Genomic DNA, 20,822 nt, shown 5'->3' with positions numbered 1-20,822 from the left:
CGTTTTTTGAAATATCTCCTTTGAAGATGAAAGGAGCTCTAAATTAAATCTCTGACAGCAATGTCACCTGCAAGGCAGGTTTAAGTGTTATTCGTTGGGAGATCTGATGTTATACAACAAAAATAATTCCATAATAATTCCCAATTTCTTCCAAAGATCTGGAGACTCTGTTTATCAGGGGGAAAAATGACCCTGTGCTGCCTGCTCAGTGAGCTGGCCCTGAAAGCTTGGTCCTTGAGTATCATAAATTGGTTTGGGTGCATTTATTCATGCTCAAAGTCTCGTCAACAACTCCAGTCTGTAGCTCTTTCCTTGTCCCAGAGGGCAACTGATCCTGTGAGCGAAAATTAAACTGCTATACCTGAGAAGTGTCCTTCATGAACAAGAGTATCAAGGCTTGGAGACTAAATACAGTGTAGGGGAACAAGGTTTTTTTTTCGAGGCTGAAAAGAGACACAAAAAACCTTTACTTGTTCCTTTGCAGCCTGCGCATGCTGCAACATCTACCAACTTCAACTAAATACAGTGTAGTGGATTATAGGGAAGGGGATCTGAACAATCAACAACATCCACAAGGTTAGAAAACCCCTTCAATTCTAATCTAGGTTGTAATAATATACAGGTGTAGAACTCTTTCTAACAGATTGTGCTTCATATTAGAAAAAAAAAGAAAATAATCACCAGCAACTCACACAGAATGTCTGGAAGAGAGATGTTAAGATTTTTGTTCTAAACTTCTGAGGCAGACTTGCGTGAGCCCGAAGAAATGCGAGGTGCTTTTAAAGCTGAGTGACCTATTCGCACAGCTATATCATGAATGATGTATGACAAATACAAGGCAACAAAAAATTCACATTTCTATGGACAACAATAGTAAACACCAGAGGGAGCTCAATTTGACTATCTGTTGTGCCCATGATGGCTTGCATGCATTCTTCTGCATTGGACAAATTCTAATGATTTTAGTGTTGGTGCACACTGTGTTTGCATCATTATATTTATGGGGACTTTCTACTGAATCTTACTGAGTGTTTAAGACCCCACTCGATGAAAATCCAAGAAGAGTGAAAATATAACCAAAACAAATATTTTGGCATGTTTACAGTCAAATGAAGATGTCACCCCCCTACGAACCATACTACCCACAGTTCCATTTGTGTTTGTAGTGTGTACCCAATTGCATTCTTCTATGATACACTGTTTCCACTAAATCGATATCAGAATAGGCTGACTGAATAGTAAAAGTATCCTTTATTGCTTTTAGTTTCATTGCTTTGTGCCCCTTAATCCGAGCTATACTGAACGGGGACCCAAGCACTTCCGGTATGAACTGGCTAGAAGGCAGCTGTGATGTCAAATCTACAGAGCCACTGTGCAGCTCACCTGCATCTTGCGCAGCTGGGACAGCTGGTCCCGCAGGTCTGTGGCGTTCTGCTGCAGGTCGTGCAGGTGGAGCTGCATCTGCAGGCGCGTGACTGCAGTGGCCTGGGTGGCGCCGGCCGGGGGAGGGGGCATGGCCGCCCCTGCGCTTGGTGCGGAAGGCGTCAAGGCTGCCAAGCAAACCAGAAGACAGGCGTTCTTCAACCGTATCCACCGCAGCGCACTCCAACACAAAGTTAACATCCAGGCGCTGTGCGTCTAACACTCATATAGCCACCCAGCTAACACATCACACACATAAACAAGCAGGCTGCTGGTTTTTAAGTATCTACATATCAGCTACCCACAATGTTATTAAAATATACACATAAGCACATTCACATTGTACTCTACATGAATATATTTAAACAACCTGTTGCAACAAATAATCTAGTAATCACCCACACAAGGCCATATTCACAGCGTTTGCCAAGGTCGCCCATAGCAAACCTTTTTTCCCCTCTTCAGGGATAAAAATCATGAATAAGAGAGATACAAAGAGTAGTATTAACAGGACTTGCAGTGTATTTAAGGGCTTACTAGTGTAAATGAGCATTGAACAGATGCTCTTCTAACACTCAGCAAATGATTAAAAAAAAACAACTTTTGTTCTTAATCAAATCGAGTCAAACGGTTGTAAATATGGCTTGTACGGTCAGCCACTTCACAGTTCACACAATCAGAGCCCTGTGTGTTAGTCAAGGAAGCAGCAGCACAGACATCTACAGGAGCCCATTCAAGCCAATGTTTTACTAAAAGAACATCAAGTGACTGGTAAACCGTTACATAGATTTTCCTAAAAAAAAAAAGTGTACTTATTAGTTACTTCCAAACACGTCAGGAGTTACCAACCCATGAATTATATTGGGCTCTTTAGCTGAGGGTTTCATATTTCATATTATTCATCTTGTATTGTAATTCCCCTGAATTGACACTTTGCTCTGTCCATGCCTCAGAGAAGGGAGCCCAGAGCTGTTCTATAACACACTGGGGGGAGGGGTGGGGGTGGCTGGTAAGGTATCAACACACAGAAAGAGCGAAGAAAAAACACCTCCAATACCACACAGTGGGTTAGTGGGAAAAGACAATACCTTTTGTTTTCAGCCGCCCAGCTGAAATATAGAAGGCATGGATCAATTAAAACAAATCATAATAAAGAAAAATGAAATAATGAAAAAGATAATGATCCTGCTTCAAGCCAGAGTCTGCTCACCCTGTCACAAAATTAGCAAGTGCTTTGAAACAGTTGTCTAAGCAATATTGGAAATTGCTACTTAGGGATTGTTCAAAGGCTGCTTAGCGGTCGATGCGAATACTGTTTGTACTGCGATGGCTGATGAGCTGTGTTTTGGAATATATAAGAATTCCTACAGGATCTCCAGGGCACAGCAACAATGACTGTCAGAAATAGCTTATTTTTCCAACACCACTTCTCCAACCTTCAAACATCCCCATAACACACAAACCAAATTTGTTTAAAATTTTCTGCCAATACATGGCGCAAAAGTTAAATGTACAAACAGATTATAGGGTCACCTGAATAATTAATTTATAAAGACTAGAGAAAACCCAAAAGTGTCAGAACACATGATCATAATACAAAATCAATGCAACAATTAAATTAAGGGCTGAGATCAATCACTAAACAGGTATATACTGTTTTTCTGGAACTTGATCATGTCAGAGACTGCTAAAAAGCCAAGCAGAATGCTACTGAACTGAACAGGTTTCTTATTACAAAAGGGTGAACACACTCTGCTCCTCAGTCCTCCCAGCACCAGCAGCAACAGGGGTGCATCTCTGGAAAATGACTTTCCAATCAAGAGAGAAACAATAACATAAATGGGTTAAGAACAGAAATCCACTGAAAAACATATTTCAATAATAACACTTTCGGAGGCCAATCTCTACTGAGAATGTTAAAATAGATCTCTATAATAGATAGAACTACATATGATTAATTGATGGCTCACTCCCTACCTATTTCTCTATGTAAAACAGACACTGGAGACTTCTGCTAGATAGTATCTTTCCTTAGGCTATTCAGGTAAGCAGGCTGTCTTCTTATTTCCTGTCCTATTAGACGGTGCTATTTATCTAATTTTTGCATGACCTGTATGAACAGGTGCAACACGAATTTTGACAGATGATGAAGTAGAGAATTAAATCAGGTCACGTGGCTGAGCAGTACCGAGGCTGGAACGATTCTCCTGCCTAAATAAAGACTACTTTGTCCACATCTCTCTTCCCTCCCATCCCTGCAGAACTATGCAGCGCCACAAGTATTAGGCACCATTCGCAATTTGCTTCTGCTTTGTTCCTGCAGGTCCAGCTGGGGCTTCTCTGAACAGCAGCCCCAGAGGGCTCACTTACGTCAAGCCTGTCCTTTGGATACAGAAAACCAGAGGAGAGAAGCGAGAGGCGGCTGTTCTCGATTGGAGCCGTGACTGCGTGTCTGAGACCGGGAGAGTAAAGGAGGGGAGGGGAGAGCATGAGGAGAGTGGAAAGGGAGAGTGTGGGCTCGGGGGACAGGATACAGAGAGGAGGGGGTGAGGGACACAGAAAAGAGAGAGAGGAATCAGAAAGGAAAAAAGAATCAGGTTGGAGCCAAAGGAAACAGGAGATCAGATAGAGGCAGGAGAGATGGAGAGGGAAGAGGAGATGTGTGAGAAACCAGGGAGGGATGGGCGATGGAGTTGGGGCTCTACAGAAACAGAACAGCTCAGTGTCGGTGTGGCCCGGTGCCTGTTTGCACTGGGACATACCACACCAGCAGGAGGAATGTGGGGAACACACGGGCCATTCACAAAGTCCTCTGGCATGGGAATGTAAAAGGTGTGAGAGAATACAACTCCACCTCCAGACTGAGACTGAAGTGTCAGAGGAGGAAAAAAATAACCATCAAACAGCGGATTGAGATTTAAATCCACTTTTAACTAAAATATTATTAGAAATTAAGAAAGATTACCAACAACAGGATTCATTTTAACCCTTGTTGCTGGTTTGTTTGCTAGAAATGGACTGATCCAAGGACCTGGGGAGGTTTCATTCTTTCTTGGGACTTTAGAAGTCCATTGAGTCCAAAGGATCCCCGAGCACTCACTTCAGCATGACTGAGCAACTTATTCCAGACTCCCCAAACCCAGTAACACAATGCTTTAATGTCAAATGGTTTTCTCCTGAATTTCCACCATTCTCCCTTGCATGATGCTGTTGATCCTGATGATGTCCGCTGTGTTCAGTGTGTGAATACCTTTCAGAGCTTTGTTAGTGGCACAGCCAGCTCAGCAGAATACTGTACTTCAGGTTCAGAAATTCATAGATTAATGATAATTCTCACAATTTCATTCTTTCTGTTGGCATACACTAGTAACGGCTGCATGAAACATGAAGAACTGAGCCCAGCTAAACAACGGTAGACACTGTGAGTACTTCCACTCCCATTCTAAGCAGGAGACTAGGCTGATTTCCCGCACAATGTGGCCCTGCTGGAGATATGGGTAAGTACCGTATGTCCTTTGGCAAGCAGCAGCAGGCACATTAATAATGTCTACAAAAGCCGATAGTTTGCTGAAAGGTGTAGTGGATGGTCTGTTTAATCTGTTTTCATTCTGATTAGACAGGAAAGTAGTAACAAGTCTGAACAAGAGGACAGTGTCTCCAAACAGTAAGCTGTGCTCTGCAATACTGTGTTATGTTATTCCCGAAACGCACTGTACTATATGTTTGTGGCTGAACTGCAAATTTGATCACCAAAAGGGTGGACAAGCACAAGATTATGTTTCATTTTCTATAAAGCTATTCATAAATATCACAGTCTCATGATGCTGCCATAATGGTAGTAGCTGGTCAAGTACACTAATTCTTCTTATGGATTGTTACCACACAATATTGATAGAAAAAAATTCACCATATCTGGAATTAAAGCTCACTGAGACACTTCAGGCTCCATACTTGCGCTGCACTTTGTTCTGACACTTCTGCTTCCTCAGCTGTATGAGGTTTTTCAATTCTCACAGCCCACTTACCCAAACCATTTCAAGAATGTAAAACTATGACACTCTTCTTTTGAGTCTTCTGAAAATGTCTAATCTAATCATTGTGTTACATTTTGTAATGCCTTTTATGGATTATAGACAATTGGTATATAATGGCTGTACTTCTCGGTAATCATGTAACTGCACTGTGTGTTTAAAAGTGAACACTTCATCCACGCAATGTTCTGGAGGCAGGACTTACTTCCAGTCCCTGACCCGTCGCTAGCTGTCTCTGTCTTCTCTCTGGAAGAGAAAGGGAGCGTCAGTCAGGATTCCCTTCTCCTGTCCAGTCAATACAGGTATTTGGTACGAAGCATTCACTATCTCGGGACTTGCTGCCCCATTCAATGCTCCATCAACCCACTCCTTTCTTTTCCACTTCATCCAATTCAGGGTCAAGGGGGAGCCGGAGCCTATCTCGGCAAGCAATGGATACAAGGCAGGGTACCCCCTGGGCAGGACTCCAGTCCATCGCAGGGCAGACACACAAAGACACTCACACCAGAGCCAATTTTCCCAGACACCAATTAACCTACCAGCATGTTTTGTGACTGTGGGAGGAAACTGGAGCACCTGGGGAAACCCATGCGTACGTGGAAGAACATACAAACTCCACACAGACAGCACCCCAGGTCCGGAACTGAACCCAGGACCCAGTGCTGCGAGGCAGCAGTGCTGACCCCTGCATCACCATGCCGCCCATGACAGCTTCAAACCTCACTAAAATGGACCACAAAATCAGTCCCCCAAAAATCGGATGTACTAACGTTCAGTTTATCCTTACATGTCTCAGGCAAATAATATGTGTCTGAATCCTCTTCTGTAATTGTAAAAGTACTGTTGACTGTTATCCATGGATCCTTTGCAAATGAGCCTGCAGTTTCAATATGTGAATTAGGAGACGCAATCTCCTGGTTCATTAAATAAAAGAACAAATTAATTAAAGCGGAATTATAAGCTGTGAGGGCTGCTCCAGCAGAGATCGGCCAGTCATGTGAGGCGGTGGGGAAAGGAGGGGCGGCTGCTCTTACGTGCTGTCGCTGTCCGGCCCTCTGGTCAGCACACTCTGCACCAGGCCGGTCAGGCTGGCGATCTGCTTCTCCATCGCCTCCATCCGCTCCCTGGCGACAACAACAAAGCTCAGCTTAAACTGCAAAACAGGCACTTGCGTGTATTCATTTCTATATTCTATTGACTCCTATTTAGTGCTTAAGTCCCCACTCAAATGAAAATCCATGACGAGTGAAAATGGAACCAAAATAAATATTTTGGCATGTTTAGAATTAGAAGAAAATGTCACTGGGTTTATTAAAAAAAAAACTCATTTCCATCGTGGGGGGTTGGGTGCAGTGTCTGTCAGGTGACACTACCTTTGTGGGGACATATTCTCAAATGTTGTGCCCATATTGACAGTGATTCATGCCTACACAAACACACGGAAACACACACTCACGTACTGCCAAACCCAGACTAACAGCAGCGCTAGAAGAGCCACATTACACTGAAAGACACACACAAACACATGCGCATTGTTTTGTCTTCTCAGGGCAGAAAACGCATTTAGTCAAACTATGCTCTTATTGTCAAGTTAAGCCTGAGCAACAGAATCGAATCCACACTGCGATTATGGCCACTAATTCAGAGATGGAAGAGTGATTTTCTGAGATAATCCCACATCCAACACATGACTGTGTCTCAGTCCTCACCTGAGGAGGACTGCAAGTTACCCTCCAGAGGTTCAATGTCCCAGATTAGTTGTGCAAATAATAAAATTGAAATCAAGTCAAGTTAAACAGGGCGGACCAAAAACAACACAGGGCACCTGTCTCTGTTTAGGCAACCACTGCATACCACAGAACTCAGAAGCAGTTTGATCATCGACAAATACAAAAGTTGCCTCTGTCTTGAGCATGATGGATATTTTTAAGATTGTGAACCTAAAGGGATGCCTGAATTGTTTTTTGTCAAAAACGCCACTCTTAACTTGCACGCACATGGCTGCATCGTGACTGTATTACAGGGCTGAATGTGTGCAGACGGCCAGCAGGCAGAAGACTGGAGTTGCTGAGGCCTCTTACCGGGTCTCACTGTCGTTGGCGGCCTGGGGGGAGTTGTACCCGGGGGTGCCCCTGCCCTCTCCACCGGGGCCCCCCGGCCCGCACAGGGGGTCTGAACCCGAGCCGGAGCGAGATTTGGGGCTCTCCACGAACACGGAGGAGGACGCGGAGTCCTTGCGGAAGGACTGCCGCACCGGGGAGGCGCGGCTGGGGGGGCCGGAGTAGGAGTCCCTGTCGCGCAGCTGGACGTCCGGGATCTTCTGGGGGGAGGAGGGAGGCAGGCGGAAGCCCATGCCCAGGGTGGAGGCCGACGTGTAGGAGTCGGAGTAGAGGGGCCCCCCGGGCTTGTACAGGGCCTCCTCCAGCTCGCCCTGCAGCGCTGCGGCAGAGTAGGTGCTGAGCGAGCGCACGGAGCCTCTCCGGTACAGCCCCCCGGACACGGGGAACGTGAAGGGGTCCCCGATGGCAGCCAGGGACTGCGTGGAGGCGATGCTGAGCCGGCCCTCGTGCACCAGGCTGTAGGGGTCGGCGTACAGGCCCTCGTTCTTCATCAGCACCATGTTCTTGCTGGACACCTCCTCGTCCGGCTTGACGTCCCGCCGCTCCAGGATGGCGCTCGGGGAGGGGGAGAGGCCGGCGGGGGGCTGGCCGGACGAGGGGTGGTGCGCGTGGGGGTGCGGGGGCCCCGCGTAGGACGGGGGCCTCCCCCCGCTGTAAGAGAGGCGGGAGCGGGACGGGGAGCCCGAGGGGGGGGAGGCGGAGGACGAGAGGTTGTTGAGCCGGCGGGTGGGGGAGGACTCGCGGGACGTGTACACCATCTCCCTCTGCAACACAAGGAGGTGGCGAGTTTAGCAGGCCGAGCCGCTGGACAGCAGGCAGAACTCGGAAACGGCACAAGGGAGAAGCTTCCTATTGAGCTGAGGCGAGCTGGGCGGCCGCACTACTGATCAATACAGGCAAAGGAAGGAGGCTGGAGTAGTTTGCACTGTGCTTTGCAATAAAAAAGCAAGACTCAAAGGGTCTTATACATTATCCAGGACACCATAAAAAAATAACACTCACTGATTTTAACAGTTTGTATACTGTATTATACTGTAGGTTGAACTACAATGGAATTGGCTGTACATTGTTTTCATTGAACACCAAACGGTTCCTTTCTTCAGGAGGCTGACTGCAACACACACAATACGTCTGGCACCTACAAGAAGGTAGAACCTACAAGGACACACACTGGGCTGCAATCCAAGACTGCAGCGTGTCCTCGTGTCAGGGAGCCCCTCACCCTTAGATCCCCATTGGCAAGGTGGGCCGTAGGGTAGGAGGCGTAGATGGGCTCCTTGCGGTAGATCTTGATGATGCTGCGGTCCTGGATGTCCCGGACGTCCTCCAGCTCGTAGAAGACGTTGCGCGTCTCGTCTTTGATGAGGATGGCGGTGTTGGGGGACTTGAGCATGCCCATGGTCAGCTTCTGCGGGAACATGTGCACGATGAGGGCGTGCAGCGTGTCCAGGCTGCTGAGCTCGTGGGTGATGTGCACCCGCCGGGTCTCGTCGCCAAACTGGAGGAACAGCACGCCTGGCGGGAAAGGGACAAGGAGTCAGAGCACGCCGCTGGGAGATCTCCGGCACGCGTCTCGCTCGGATTTCATTCCACGCTTCCCTTAGGCGAAATTAACTCCCCACCCGAGCCAGCAACACAACACGTTAATATCTCTTTAAACGCACATAAGCTCCGGTTCTTGTGAGATTAGCACATTTAAACGCTTTTTCAAATTGACTTCTGGAAAATGAAAAGTTTAAATCCGTTTCGCGATACAATGCAGCCAAGCATCACAAACAGCTCCTACGATGCAAAAGTAGGGATCCCAAAGGGTAGCTCAAAAATGTATTTTTAATTTTCTAATGATTTGTCTACAAATAGCGCACCAGCAAACAGCAATAAGTGAGCATTGCTGGAAATGCCTGTGGCTGCGTCCCTGCGTGAAATAACCACCAGCAGGAGGAACGGCAGGCGGAGAGACTCCAGAGCCGACAGGGCACGCCGCGCCCCCCTGATGAGTGCCCACCGCCTCACCTGGCGAGCGGAGCTTGGTCTGGCTGGCGGAGCGCGACAGGGGCAGGCTCTGGCGAAAGCGGTTCATGCGGTTGAATCCGAGCGGGATGTCGGCCTCAGACATGGTCTCCAGGGATTCGGCGGAGGCGAAGGACAGCTTGCTGGCCTGGTCGGCCAGGCCGGACTGCGTAGACTGGGAGTGGCGAGGGCTGCGGGTCTGCAGGGAGAGAGAGGGGTTAGTGCTCAGCAGGCGGCAGCATTTATTACATTTATAGCTGGGGGTCCCTCTCAAGCTCCTGAGACGAATTTTGATCCCTTCTCCGAGCACAGAAGCTGTGAAGAACAAATACTGTGAGCAGGACCCCCACCCCCAAACCGCCACACTCACACCCTGAAACCCTGCCGGTGGATCAATTTTGAGCGCCCCATCAAACTAAGCACGTCTAGAACTATATCTTTGTACAAGGAAATATTAATGTTCATTATTATCCACAACTTATCAGATGCCCTTATCCAGGACAATATATGGGATTTTCAATTAATTACAAAGGAAACAGCAGACTAGATTAAGAGCAAGTATAGTAACAAGTAGCACGATAATGTCGGAAAAGGTGCAAAGCAAGAGCTGCGTAAAAACAAAAATATGAAGCAGCAAGTATTAAAACAACTGGTGGTGGTACAGGGGATCCCCATTACCTGTAAAGCGCTTTGAGTGGAGTGTCCAGAAAAGCCCTATGTAAGTGTAAGCAATTATTATTATTATAACTGCACACACATACAGTCAGTGTGAATACAAAGCTGAAATGTAGCGTCCCTGAATGTGCCTCATGTTTCCTGTGAAATGCAACATGCAGCTTACATTATCATATTTTTGTAATGTTTTTAAACAATCAATACTCAAACAGTGTTCACTTCAGTAGTAATAAAACGGCTGTTGTCAAAAATCAAGATGAACATTCTCTGTGGAGGTGTAACAAAGCACAAAGACACGTTAGCATCTGTCCGCCAGCCAGGAGGAAGAGAAAGCAAAAAACATCACCAGTTTGTTTTCCTGGGATAAGTAAGACATCAGTGCAATTAAAGCCGCGATCTGCTGTGCTTTAATGGCCCTGGCGAAGAGCGTGGCGTGCAGTGTGCAGTGTGGAGCCGGCGCCAGGCTGTCAGGATGGGACAGTTCTGCCTCCCCAGTTTGAAGGGTCCGCTGCTGTAGAGTTTGCTCGAGCTGCTGTGCTGTGTTTAATGAACTGGCTCAAAGATCCCCATAGTCATGAATTTTCCAGCTCTGAGCCCACAGTAATGAGCTCCCCGAGTGCAGTGTGATGACTATTAAGATTTCGATGTGGCATTGTCTGCATTAGCCCCGTCAGATCTACTGTATGCAACTAGGAAAGTTTTTCGACAGAAACTCTCCTACTTTCTTCACCTCCCATTCACAAGATAAATATGAAAATCAAAAGGCACACATGCTATTCATTAACAGACTAAAAGACAAGAATACAAAGCAAAGCTTTTCTTCGGCATAGCTCTTTGTAAGTAAGAAGTTGAATATTATCAATTGCTCCCAATTACTTTCAAATGAATGACTCTGCTCTGACTCAGACAGCACCTCCCACAGAGTTAACACAGTCAGTGTGATCCATCTGTTGTCTTTAGCGGAGCTATCATTGTGATGAAATGCTCAGTGTTTAGATTCCTGCCGAGCCTGAGACGTGTCCGTATGACGACATGCGACTTTTAAACACATACAACACATTCTAGTCGAAGAACATGCTCCTCCTCATGTGAGCAAGAACCTGCACACATACAGTACAGCAGGGAAGTACAGAGGGGTGGTAAAGGACACTGCTATTCTTACCTTGAACTAATTTTGCTCTTTGTTGCTCTCTAGTGGTTATCAAAACTGAAACATAGAAACCTTTCAAAAACGCATTACTCCTTTTGTCTATTATTATTCTTACATTAAAACTTTCTTATACTGTAAGTGCACCAATATTGCTCTTTTAATATCTAAAATCAGTCAAGTTTGGATAGTACTACCTGAGTTGTACACAATACATGAGTAAAATATTGTAGTTTATATGGACTCAGTGTCTGTGGCTATAAGCACATACAGTATATGGTTTTCACTAAACATTTTACAGATCATTTCTATTCTTTCCAACATTAATTAAACTAAGTACAAATAAAGTAGATGTACTGACTATGTTATGGAAGTAAACACATTCTTACACACTGTGCTTTATAATTAACACATAGAATACTGTACAGAAACTACTACATTGCCATGCTACAACATTTCATTACAGTGGCATTTATGCGTCATGATGTGCCATTCTGTAACATGTTTACTGCCATATTGATTTACCACAGCTCTTCATAACAATGAGATTTGCTTGTAAGATGTTAAAACGTGATAACTAACCTTTATAATGTTCTGAACAATCCTTTGGATTTTTTACAACAATTCCTGAATTTCAGGGCAGCTCCTCAAAGCATGTACTGGTTTGCCTTCTTCCAAGTTTCCTACATGTATTAAATTATACACTGCTGCTCATGCCCTCAGCTTTACACAGAAATGTCTGTATAATTTGTCATAGGCTGCCTGTGCTACTTTTTTCCACCAGCCTCAAATGTTAGCCTCAAAGCACCAAGACTGCTTATTGAGGGCACCCCAATGTTCTGTGAACTGCTTAGGCTTATTAAGGACTGCATTCCCTTTTCCACACTGGCAAACAATACAGGAGGCTGCAGCAATATAAAACAAACCTTGTAATACCCCATGTATTACTACATGTCAAGGTGGCTGGTCGACTTCAATTTTGTGTGATTTTTCCCTCCATCATTTTTCAGTATAGCAGCCTGGGAGTCACTGTGGCTTATTAAAGACTACCCCCTCCCCTCTTGCATCCCCTTTACCCCACAGACATTATCAAAGTGGTCTGCAGAGGCCAGAAGCAGCCAGTAACAAATGGCCTCAGCAGCCAACACCATGCTGTTCAATTCCCATTTCCAAGACGAGCAGTGGGCGCACCATTCAGCTCGGCTGAGACTGTTATAGGGAGGCACAGCACTGACGGATTACTTTCAGGGTGCTTTCTAATGGGAGCCATTTATTTCATTCGTCTCTGCTTACTCACAAACTGTTCAGCACACACAGATTTCATATAGGACCTGATGAAAAAAGGAAATAAAAAACAACACATTTCCTGCTTGCGCTGGACTGTTTTTTTTCCCCCTTGCTGTTCGGATCTAGCTCAGACTGATCTTGTGTTGGAGTAGCATGACAGCACCAGGCAGAGCAAGGAATGGAGTTTGTCACAGCACAGGCAGGCAGAAGCTGAAGAGAAGGACAGTTTTTATTATTCTTTTTCCTGCCCTGAGCTGAGAATTAAACATTTCAGGGTGGAAGAGTGCAATGTATGTCTTACAGATAGCTTAACTGCACACTACCAAGATAGATAAATAACAATTAACCACACTTCTGGTTTTATGAGCCTCTAAAAATGCATAAAAATATTTAATATTTAAACAGGAAAGCTATTACCAATATAAAGTTTTACTGATTTAAGGATTTGCTCTGAATGGTGCATGCTGATGCTTTGTCAAATATTACATTTTGTTTTTTTGTTGGCTAATTATCCTTATGCTTAGCAATAGTTTTGGTACAGAATATTTTTGCAGCAGCAAGTAAGAAAGCAATGGAATGTAATAAATTCTGCTGAACAAAAGGATGTTTGCTATCCTCCCCAGTTGACACACACCCAGATGTTCAATATGGGCATTCTCATGTGAAACCTTGCGCAGCACAGCATGAAATCATTTCGCTCGTTTTTCTTTCTAACGGCCTCTTATCTCAACACAAAACAGGCAGATCCTTTGGAATGGTCGCATGCAAACGCAACAGAAGGATCTTGGAAGAGCTGATCAGAGGATGTCCCTGGAGGAATCTGCAGGGTTCGGTGTGATTAAGTGCCTGAATGCTGCGTAAGAGCAGTTAAGGAGAGCCACGGTGATTATTGATGGTCATGCAGCCATGCATCATCAATTTATCATATTACTGCACCTTACTTTCATTTCAGTTAGACAATGAATCTTCATTTAAGTCCACTAATGGTGAGAAATTACTGGGAGATTCTCTTCCCCTTTCCCTTCTTTCAGATCTCTGTCTGCAATGTATGTCCATCTCTCTGCTCTACCCATAAAATGCCCACAGCTCTGGCACGAGAGACAACACTCTCCCATCAAATCACCACACCTTGTCTAACACTTGTTCCACTTCCTCCTTATTTAGTCATCCACAGCTATTGCTCCATGCCTTTAGAAAATAGTAGCCCAGGTCTCATCAATTTCTATTAAAGGTCCCTCTGCCCTCTTGTTTGGACTTTTCTACCTTTTCTTCTGTTTAAAGTGCATTACAACACCGAACACGATGACCACGCAGAACAAAACAATATTCATGGGGATTTTTTTCCCTCTATTATTTTCTCCTTGAACACGTCAGAAAATAACACTTTCCAGAAATAAAACATGCCTTTTTCTAAACAGCTTTCCAACTCCCAAGTGAAGTCCTGACAATTTCACAACAAAAACTACCCGTCATTCACTTAAATTCACTTAAATGAGGCACCCAGCAGTGAAAGACAAGGGGAAGAAAGTCTCATCCTTTGTCTGCTCCCATTTCCTTTCCCTGGTGGTCATACTTCTCTGAAATGTCACCAATTATCGGATGAGTCAACAGATTTCTTCAGAAACTTTCACTAATGTGTCATACCCTTTACAGTTAATGATCCCCCCACCAACTCCCGATGCTCTAAGAGATCTCAAGCAGAAAGAGACACAGCAGCAAGTTTAAAGAGTCAAAGCAGATTAAGTCGGGAAAGGTCACAGTGCCTCCTACCTGAACTGCCAGCATTTCTTTTTTTCGGTCTCCGCTGCAGATCTGGCTGAAACTCAGTGTGGGCATATGTGTTTGTGCCTCTGTCTGTTAGTTTGTGCTTATCTGTGTGTCCACAGTTCTCTGTCTCCACAGGACCACGTGACGGTGATTTTAATCCAGTCTGAATGTCGAGGTCTCTGTGGAGCCCTAACGTGTGATTCGCTGCCTCTATCCAATATTCTGGCTCTGTGACTGTCTCCCTAGATGACCGTGTCTGTACAACTATGCAAAGATGTGTCTTAGGCTGTATGGATTTGTCTGTCTGGGTGGGTGTGGATTTTAGTCCGCAACAAGCTCTGTCAAACCATGTCCTCCCTTTTCACATGGGGGGTGGGGTTGTGAGCATGATCGAGGAAGCAGCTGTGCACATCTGTCACCCGCGCCCCCAGAATCTCCACTACCTTCTCTACAATTTCACACAAATTACCACCCTGCAGTCCGCGCATACCGTTCCACTGAACAGTTCAATTAAAACACAAAACACAAGGACCCAGAGCTACCCCACAGTCCATTACACTCCATCCGAGTGAAAGGAGTTTGAATTGCTGAGGCATCACACCTCTTGGCAAACTAAGATGGCCTGGTACATCATGAGCTACACCCACAGAAATCTGCTGTGCAAAAGAATGCCATAATACAAAATAACGGTGCAAACGAGGTGCTGTCACAAAATAAGACACCTGATAAAATATAAACTTAAAAAACATCCAGAGTAAGGTAAACTGAAACAAGAATAAAGTCTTGATTCTTCTCTTCTCTTTATTACTGGCAATGCTTGAGATTAGGGCAAATAACATTTATAAATGTAATACATTAATAAGGTATGGTCTTAATTAATAAGACTGCAGATTAATTGCAAGTAACAGAAGCCTAACCCTGACCGCATTAATAACCCTTGGGGTTAATTCCATCTATAGCACCTTATAAATGTATTAAGAGATAAATTATTAATCATTTATGAAGTGTAATGTTGCTTCAGCTAAGCTCTATTTTCATTAAGCACTGAATATATTACAATTAAATGATAAATCTTTAATATGTGATTGAATCATCCCTGAAGACACTTCATGAACTATGACTTGTGCCAGTTATTCTCCTCCACAGTGTATTTGATACTGTACAAAACATAGACTAGAATAAAGATGTTTCACATGATTTCTAAAAATCAAACCATCAGGGTGATTTACGGTACTTTAGACCTGATGTTCTGAGCAAATGTTTTCATTAATCTTTAAACTGGAAAAAAGCAATAAGACAGAGCTATAAAAATAAATTAAATTTGACACATTAAAAAGACACAAAAGTGAATTACACACCTTCTGAATACTAAGGAAAGTAACTGACCACTGTAACATTGCAACCCAGTTGTACTTTGATAAGAACAATTTCTGCAAATGAATGAACACGAGTGCGATTTTGTTTTTATTTCTTACATATCTGACAGCAAAATATATTGTGCCTGAATATTAACAGCAACGTGGGAGTTGCTACTGAGAAGTAACTGTTGGAAAATTAATATTTCTAAGTAAAGTGCACCATATGTAGCCAACTGTAATTATATTATTGCATTTTAAAAATGAACAATACGACATTGCTGCAGAATCAAGCACCTGTGCTTGGCTCACTGCTCCAGGTGAGAGAGGGGTTCTCTGGGATTCTGCCCATGTCTGGTCATCCCTGAAAGCTGCTACAAAACAGGCTGATGGTGCTCTAAACCTAATAAACAATTTAAATGTGACAAATCCTCTGTTCTTTCACTAAGAGAGGAGATTTTTCCCCACAATATTCCACAACATCACCAAAACACAACTCTGGTTTTAAGTCAATACTGAGACTGTGACAAGCAGACAGCTCAGCAGTCCACAAAGGCCTGACCCACCCAGACTGCAATGGCGGTCAGCGTGTTGAAGTACACGTCTGAGTGAATATACTGTAGCCAGACCTCTGTGGAATTGCTCTTGAAAAGGAAAATATCTTTAATGCAAAGAAAAAGCCCATTCCAACTCTAGGGTATAAAATGTGACTATAGTGGAACAGCCAGGAGTCTCCAATTAGCAACAGCTTTCTTCAAGTTAAAAACCCCTAAATCCACAGCAGGTGAACAGATTGCAAACCCTTTCCAAACAGGCAAAGCCACTGAATATGTGAATTAGTTTACACTGTGTCACATACAGAATGAGGACCGGAGATCACAAAGCTCACCCATCAAAGGCATTGGCAAGGTTTCTGCTATATATAATCCAAGAGCCAAAGGTAGCTGAAGAGATACTGAAATATATTATATACAAGAGATCCTTTGCAAGAGTGGGAGAGCGTTTATGTTAGACAACAATATTGGGGATGAGTGGCGATAAGAGGGGAGAAGGCTAACAGCCCTGCATTAAAGTCTGGAAGCCATTGAGAATGAAACAGGGAAAGAATACAGAAGCTACACATCTGCTGTCAGACATACTGAAGGTAAGGGCTGAGAACTGGCTCATGGTGTTATGTGGCCTCAGCGACAGCAACACTTCATGGACCCATGAATGTTGAAATTGTTGTTGAATGTTGGAGACCCACCGATAGCAGCTTAGATCACTCAGCCGTCATATTGTGCAACTCCTTAAATTCACGCACAAGTCAAACACGGTGTCCACTGCACTTTGTTTATTGATCGTCTTTCTTAATAATCTCACAGGGAGGAAAAAGATCCCTTGGCTCCCCTATGTCTCCTAGAGGAGAATTAGGGGAAGCTTCCTGTGTGTTTCCTTCTTTGTTCTGTTCTGCCTCATGGGCCCTCTAGGTGTGAATGAGAGGTGATGAGTTTAACAGTGCTGCCTGTTTAAAATTTTTATTTGCTTTTACAGGAATCTCTTCAAAAGACAGATTTGTAGGGGACAAGTGACACTGCTTTAACAGGTGGCTGGAGAATTTTTATTGACACTCATAAATTTAGTTCTATGTGAAAATTATCTTTGCACCTCAGATAATTTTCACTGAGGTCCCCTAATTGTTTACCGTGGGCAGCACGTCCTCCAGTGAAGACATCAGAGTTCCTGTGTCTTTTTAACAGCAAAGCAAGTCAATTATTTTAGTACTGGTATTGATGCAAGAATTTTGGGTGTACAGAAATACAGAACTTTGAAAATCCTTTCGTATACATAATGCATTTGTTTGGCAATGCATATCAAACAAAGAAAAACAAAATATATATCCCCATGATCATATTTTTAAAAAAAGGCTGTGAAATATAACCATCAGCTGTTGCGGGGAAGTTCCTCCAGGTCTTACAGTGGTTGCTCTGCAGTTCTTTTTAATGTTTGTCAATTTTATTTGTTTTTCTATTTAATTTTGTTTATGGCAAAGGGTTGTTAACATTCTCAATTTTTGTGAAAAAGTGTCTTTGATAATAGCAAACTCTGCATTTAATTTGGAATTTATAGGCTATTCTTGGTTGAAATCTAGTCCATGTGCGCTTTATGCTGATCTTTAGATACCGCTTTAAACAGCATACAGGTATGCGTTTACAAGAAGCTAATTCAGCAAGCAGACAGAAGTCACAGCCACATGGCAAAATTATTAGGTTTAAAATGTGTCAATTACAGTTCATGCACGACAATTTGTGGGGCGGTGTATAACACAACAGAGATACCACAAACACAGATATATACAAGTATAGTGTCATACTAAGAAGATCTCCAGTATGATTAACTGACAAACACACACAGAAAAATACTCAGGACTGTCTCAAATCTAAAAGGAGGTAGAAGACTAAAACACAGAAAATCCTGCAAGCATGTGTCTTTAAAAGGTTCCCCGATCAGCACACAGACACATACAGCACACCGTAAAAAGATACTGTATGCAAACTGTATGAGCATGTAAAGAAGCATGAGCAGTAATCCACAGGCCGAAAGAAACACAAAAGTAGACTCATAACAAGCAAAATAAATCACACGTCTGACTCTGATTCAAACATTGACAGAAAGCTGTAAATGCAAAATGCTGAACACATTTGAACACAACTCTAACCTGAAGAAATTGACATACACAGATCTGGACTGCAACACAGCTCAGAGGCATGTAGTCAAACAGCTCCACGCCACCAGACACTTGCAGCTTGGAAGAAAGACATGCCGATACACACACTGGCTTAGCTGTAAATAGAGTGGGTTCAGGCTGTTGTGAATCAGTGAGCCTGCAGACAGATACCGATTCTGGTCTTTTGGAGACAACCCAGCACAGGGCATCCATTCTTTCTGGGTTCACAAACGTGTTTTGCTGCATGTTTTTCTCCATTTCCTTGTGCTTTTAACAAGGGTTATTATTTGCACCTCAACAACCTCTGTGTGTACGGTATTACTGTTGTACTCCATGTGTCTGTCAGCACAATGATATAAGCTCTAAGAGAGACAATAGCAAGCAACATTCTCCTTCTTTCGCCACAAGAGGTTAGACAAATATTTTAGCTCGTGAAAAAATATTTTTTTTTAAAAATGAGAATTCTGTGTGACAAGTGAAAGTGATTTTGATTGGAGCCTGGAGTTCTAGGAGAAATATCATTAGAAGATAATCTCCTAATAAATTGAGAGGCCAGCTTAATCTCAAAAGTATTAAAAGCATCGACATCTGTGCATTTGTTAGAACGTTAATGAAAAAAACAACCCAGTACTGCAAAAAATAAAGTATTAGAAAACACAGTATGTGTGGGGCACTTCAAAAGATGAATCCAGAGACAGTCAGAGTTAGCTCTCAAGAGCTGCCAGATTTTTAGTTCTCAGAAGCAGAACAGCATCCACTAAACAAAGAAATTAGATGTGCAGGTGAAAAAAAAGATGCAGCCTGTGACAGCTGATTTGTATTACGATGTATACACTGACAGATGTCATTCTGCCCAGCATCTGCTATAGTCCTGATGGTAAGCATACTGCTGTTTGATACATTTTGAGTTAAAGTACAAAAAATCTCACATATAGGATTCCAGAACCTAATAGCATTCTCGTGTACCTCATGTGGAAAGGGTCAATCTTTCCCCTGCAGAGCAACAATCATAAATTTAGTGTGAAAGAGTCTGATTAATATTCATGAAGATCACAGTGGTTAAGCACGATCAAAGCACACTTGAAAATCAGGCCTCTAGCCAGAGCATAAATATTTTTAAAAAATTATAGAAAATAAAATGTTATGTCCATTTGGATAACAATATACAACTGGCAATGTGTCACTGGACACTTCTATAGTATATAAAACACAGGAGACATTCTGATAAACAGTTACATATCACCAAGTCCTTATTTTGTTCATTCTAATGCCACAGAAATAAATGCAGAAAATCAAAGTCGTATTTATATTAGAAGGTTTGGGTGGCAACAAAGGAAGTGATAACTATCAGGTCAAGGAGTTTAGATAATAATATATTAATGACAGGCATTAAAGCATCTTTTTCATTTTCTTCCATGGGCTAAATTTAAATTTAACAGTACTTAATTTTTTTACTTTCAATACCCAAAAGAACAATAAGAATGTGACAGTCTGGATAGGAAACACACAAAATATTTTATTGCCAAAATGTGGCTATTACTGTCACTCAGGCTCGAAGGCTTGCAAGATGCACAGACATACTAGTTCACCCCTACAGTAAGAATTCCTATGTCACATTATCGATCTGTGAGGGTTTCCATTTTTCACTTGTAGTGCTCTGTCCTGCAGTGAAGTGCTATGCTGAAGACTGTAGCCATGAAAGACTACAGAAGGCTCGATATACTTAGCTATACAGTTACAAAATATGAACCCAAATCATGTTCGTTACTGGAAATTAAGCTAGCCGAATAAATCTTATTGTTGACCACCTATCCATAGCTTTAATGTAGTCTGTGGTACTAAACAAGTATTTAGCAAAATGTAAATGGTTAGATGTCTTCCTTTGATCAAATATAGATCAAAGCCTAGCTGCCAGCGATGACTCAATGATGGGACTGTATCATACAAATAGCTGCAAGCAAAAACTAGCAGGAAACCAACAGGCAGCCTACACTGGCTGGACTCACTGATGACCAGGCTGCACTGACCAGCTTGCAGTATGCAGGCAGAATTATGTGCAGCTCTGCTAATGTTAGCCATGCTCAGAAAGCACAGCCCTGTGTGCTACTCCTGAAGCATATCTCAGTCAATAGAAGGAAGAGGAGGAAGCCAGTACTGCATGCAGTTCCAGACAGCCTCATCGTATATCCAGAATTTCACCAGCTCATGCAGGCATGTGCAAATGCCCACTATACATGCAGGTACCCAATCACAGATGTACAGGCAAGCCGACATTCATCTATGAACCGAACACCAAAAAAA

General features: G+C 43.4%; 1 protein-coding gene across 5 annotated transcripts in view; it reads right to left on the bottom strand.

Annotated features, from left to right (window-relative positions):
• Nucleotides 1-20,822, bottom strand: part of srcin1a (SRC kinase signaling inhibitor 1a) — a 139,101-nt gene that overhangs the window by 40,827 nt on the left and 77,452 nt on the right. For 4 of the 5 annotated variants that reach the window (XR_011183948.1, XM_069185783.1, XM_069185784.1 and 1 more), the window contains exons 5-11: nt 9,587-9,782; nt 8,796-9,088; nt 7,535-8,337; nt 6,488-6,577; nt 5,659-5,699; nt 2,511-2,531; nt 1,384-1,550 (exon numbers count right to left, since the gene is read on the bottom strand). Coding sequence is in view for 4 of the 5 variants with exons in the window: in XM_069185783.1 (XP_069041884.1) it covers nt 1,384-1,550; nt 2,511-2,531; nt 5,659-5,699; nt 6,488-6,577; nt 7,535-8,337; nt 8,796-9,088; nt 9,587-9,782 (1,611 nt within the window). In the remaining variant the exon portion in view is untranslated. The remainder of the gene's footprint in view (nt 1-1,383; nt 1,551-2,510; nt 2,532-5,658; nt 5,700-6,487; nt 6,578-7,534; nt 8,338-8,795; nt 9,089-9,586; nt 9,783-20,822) is intronic. The other variant, XM_069185785.1, reaches the window with a different exon arrangement.

Source organism: Lepisosteus oculatus, chromosome 28 (genome assembly GCF_040954835.1).
Source record: "Lepisosteus oculatus isolate fLepOcu1 chromosome 28, fLepOcu1.hap2, whole genome shotgun sequence".
Classification (NCBI taxonomy): domain Eukaryota; kingdom Metazoa; phylum Chordata; class Actinopteri; order Semionotiformes; family Lepisosteidae; genus Lepisosteus; species Lepisosteus oculatus.
Note: the sequence above shows the minus strand (reverse complement) of the source record. Positions and strands in the feature narration are given on the sequence as shown.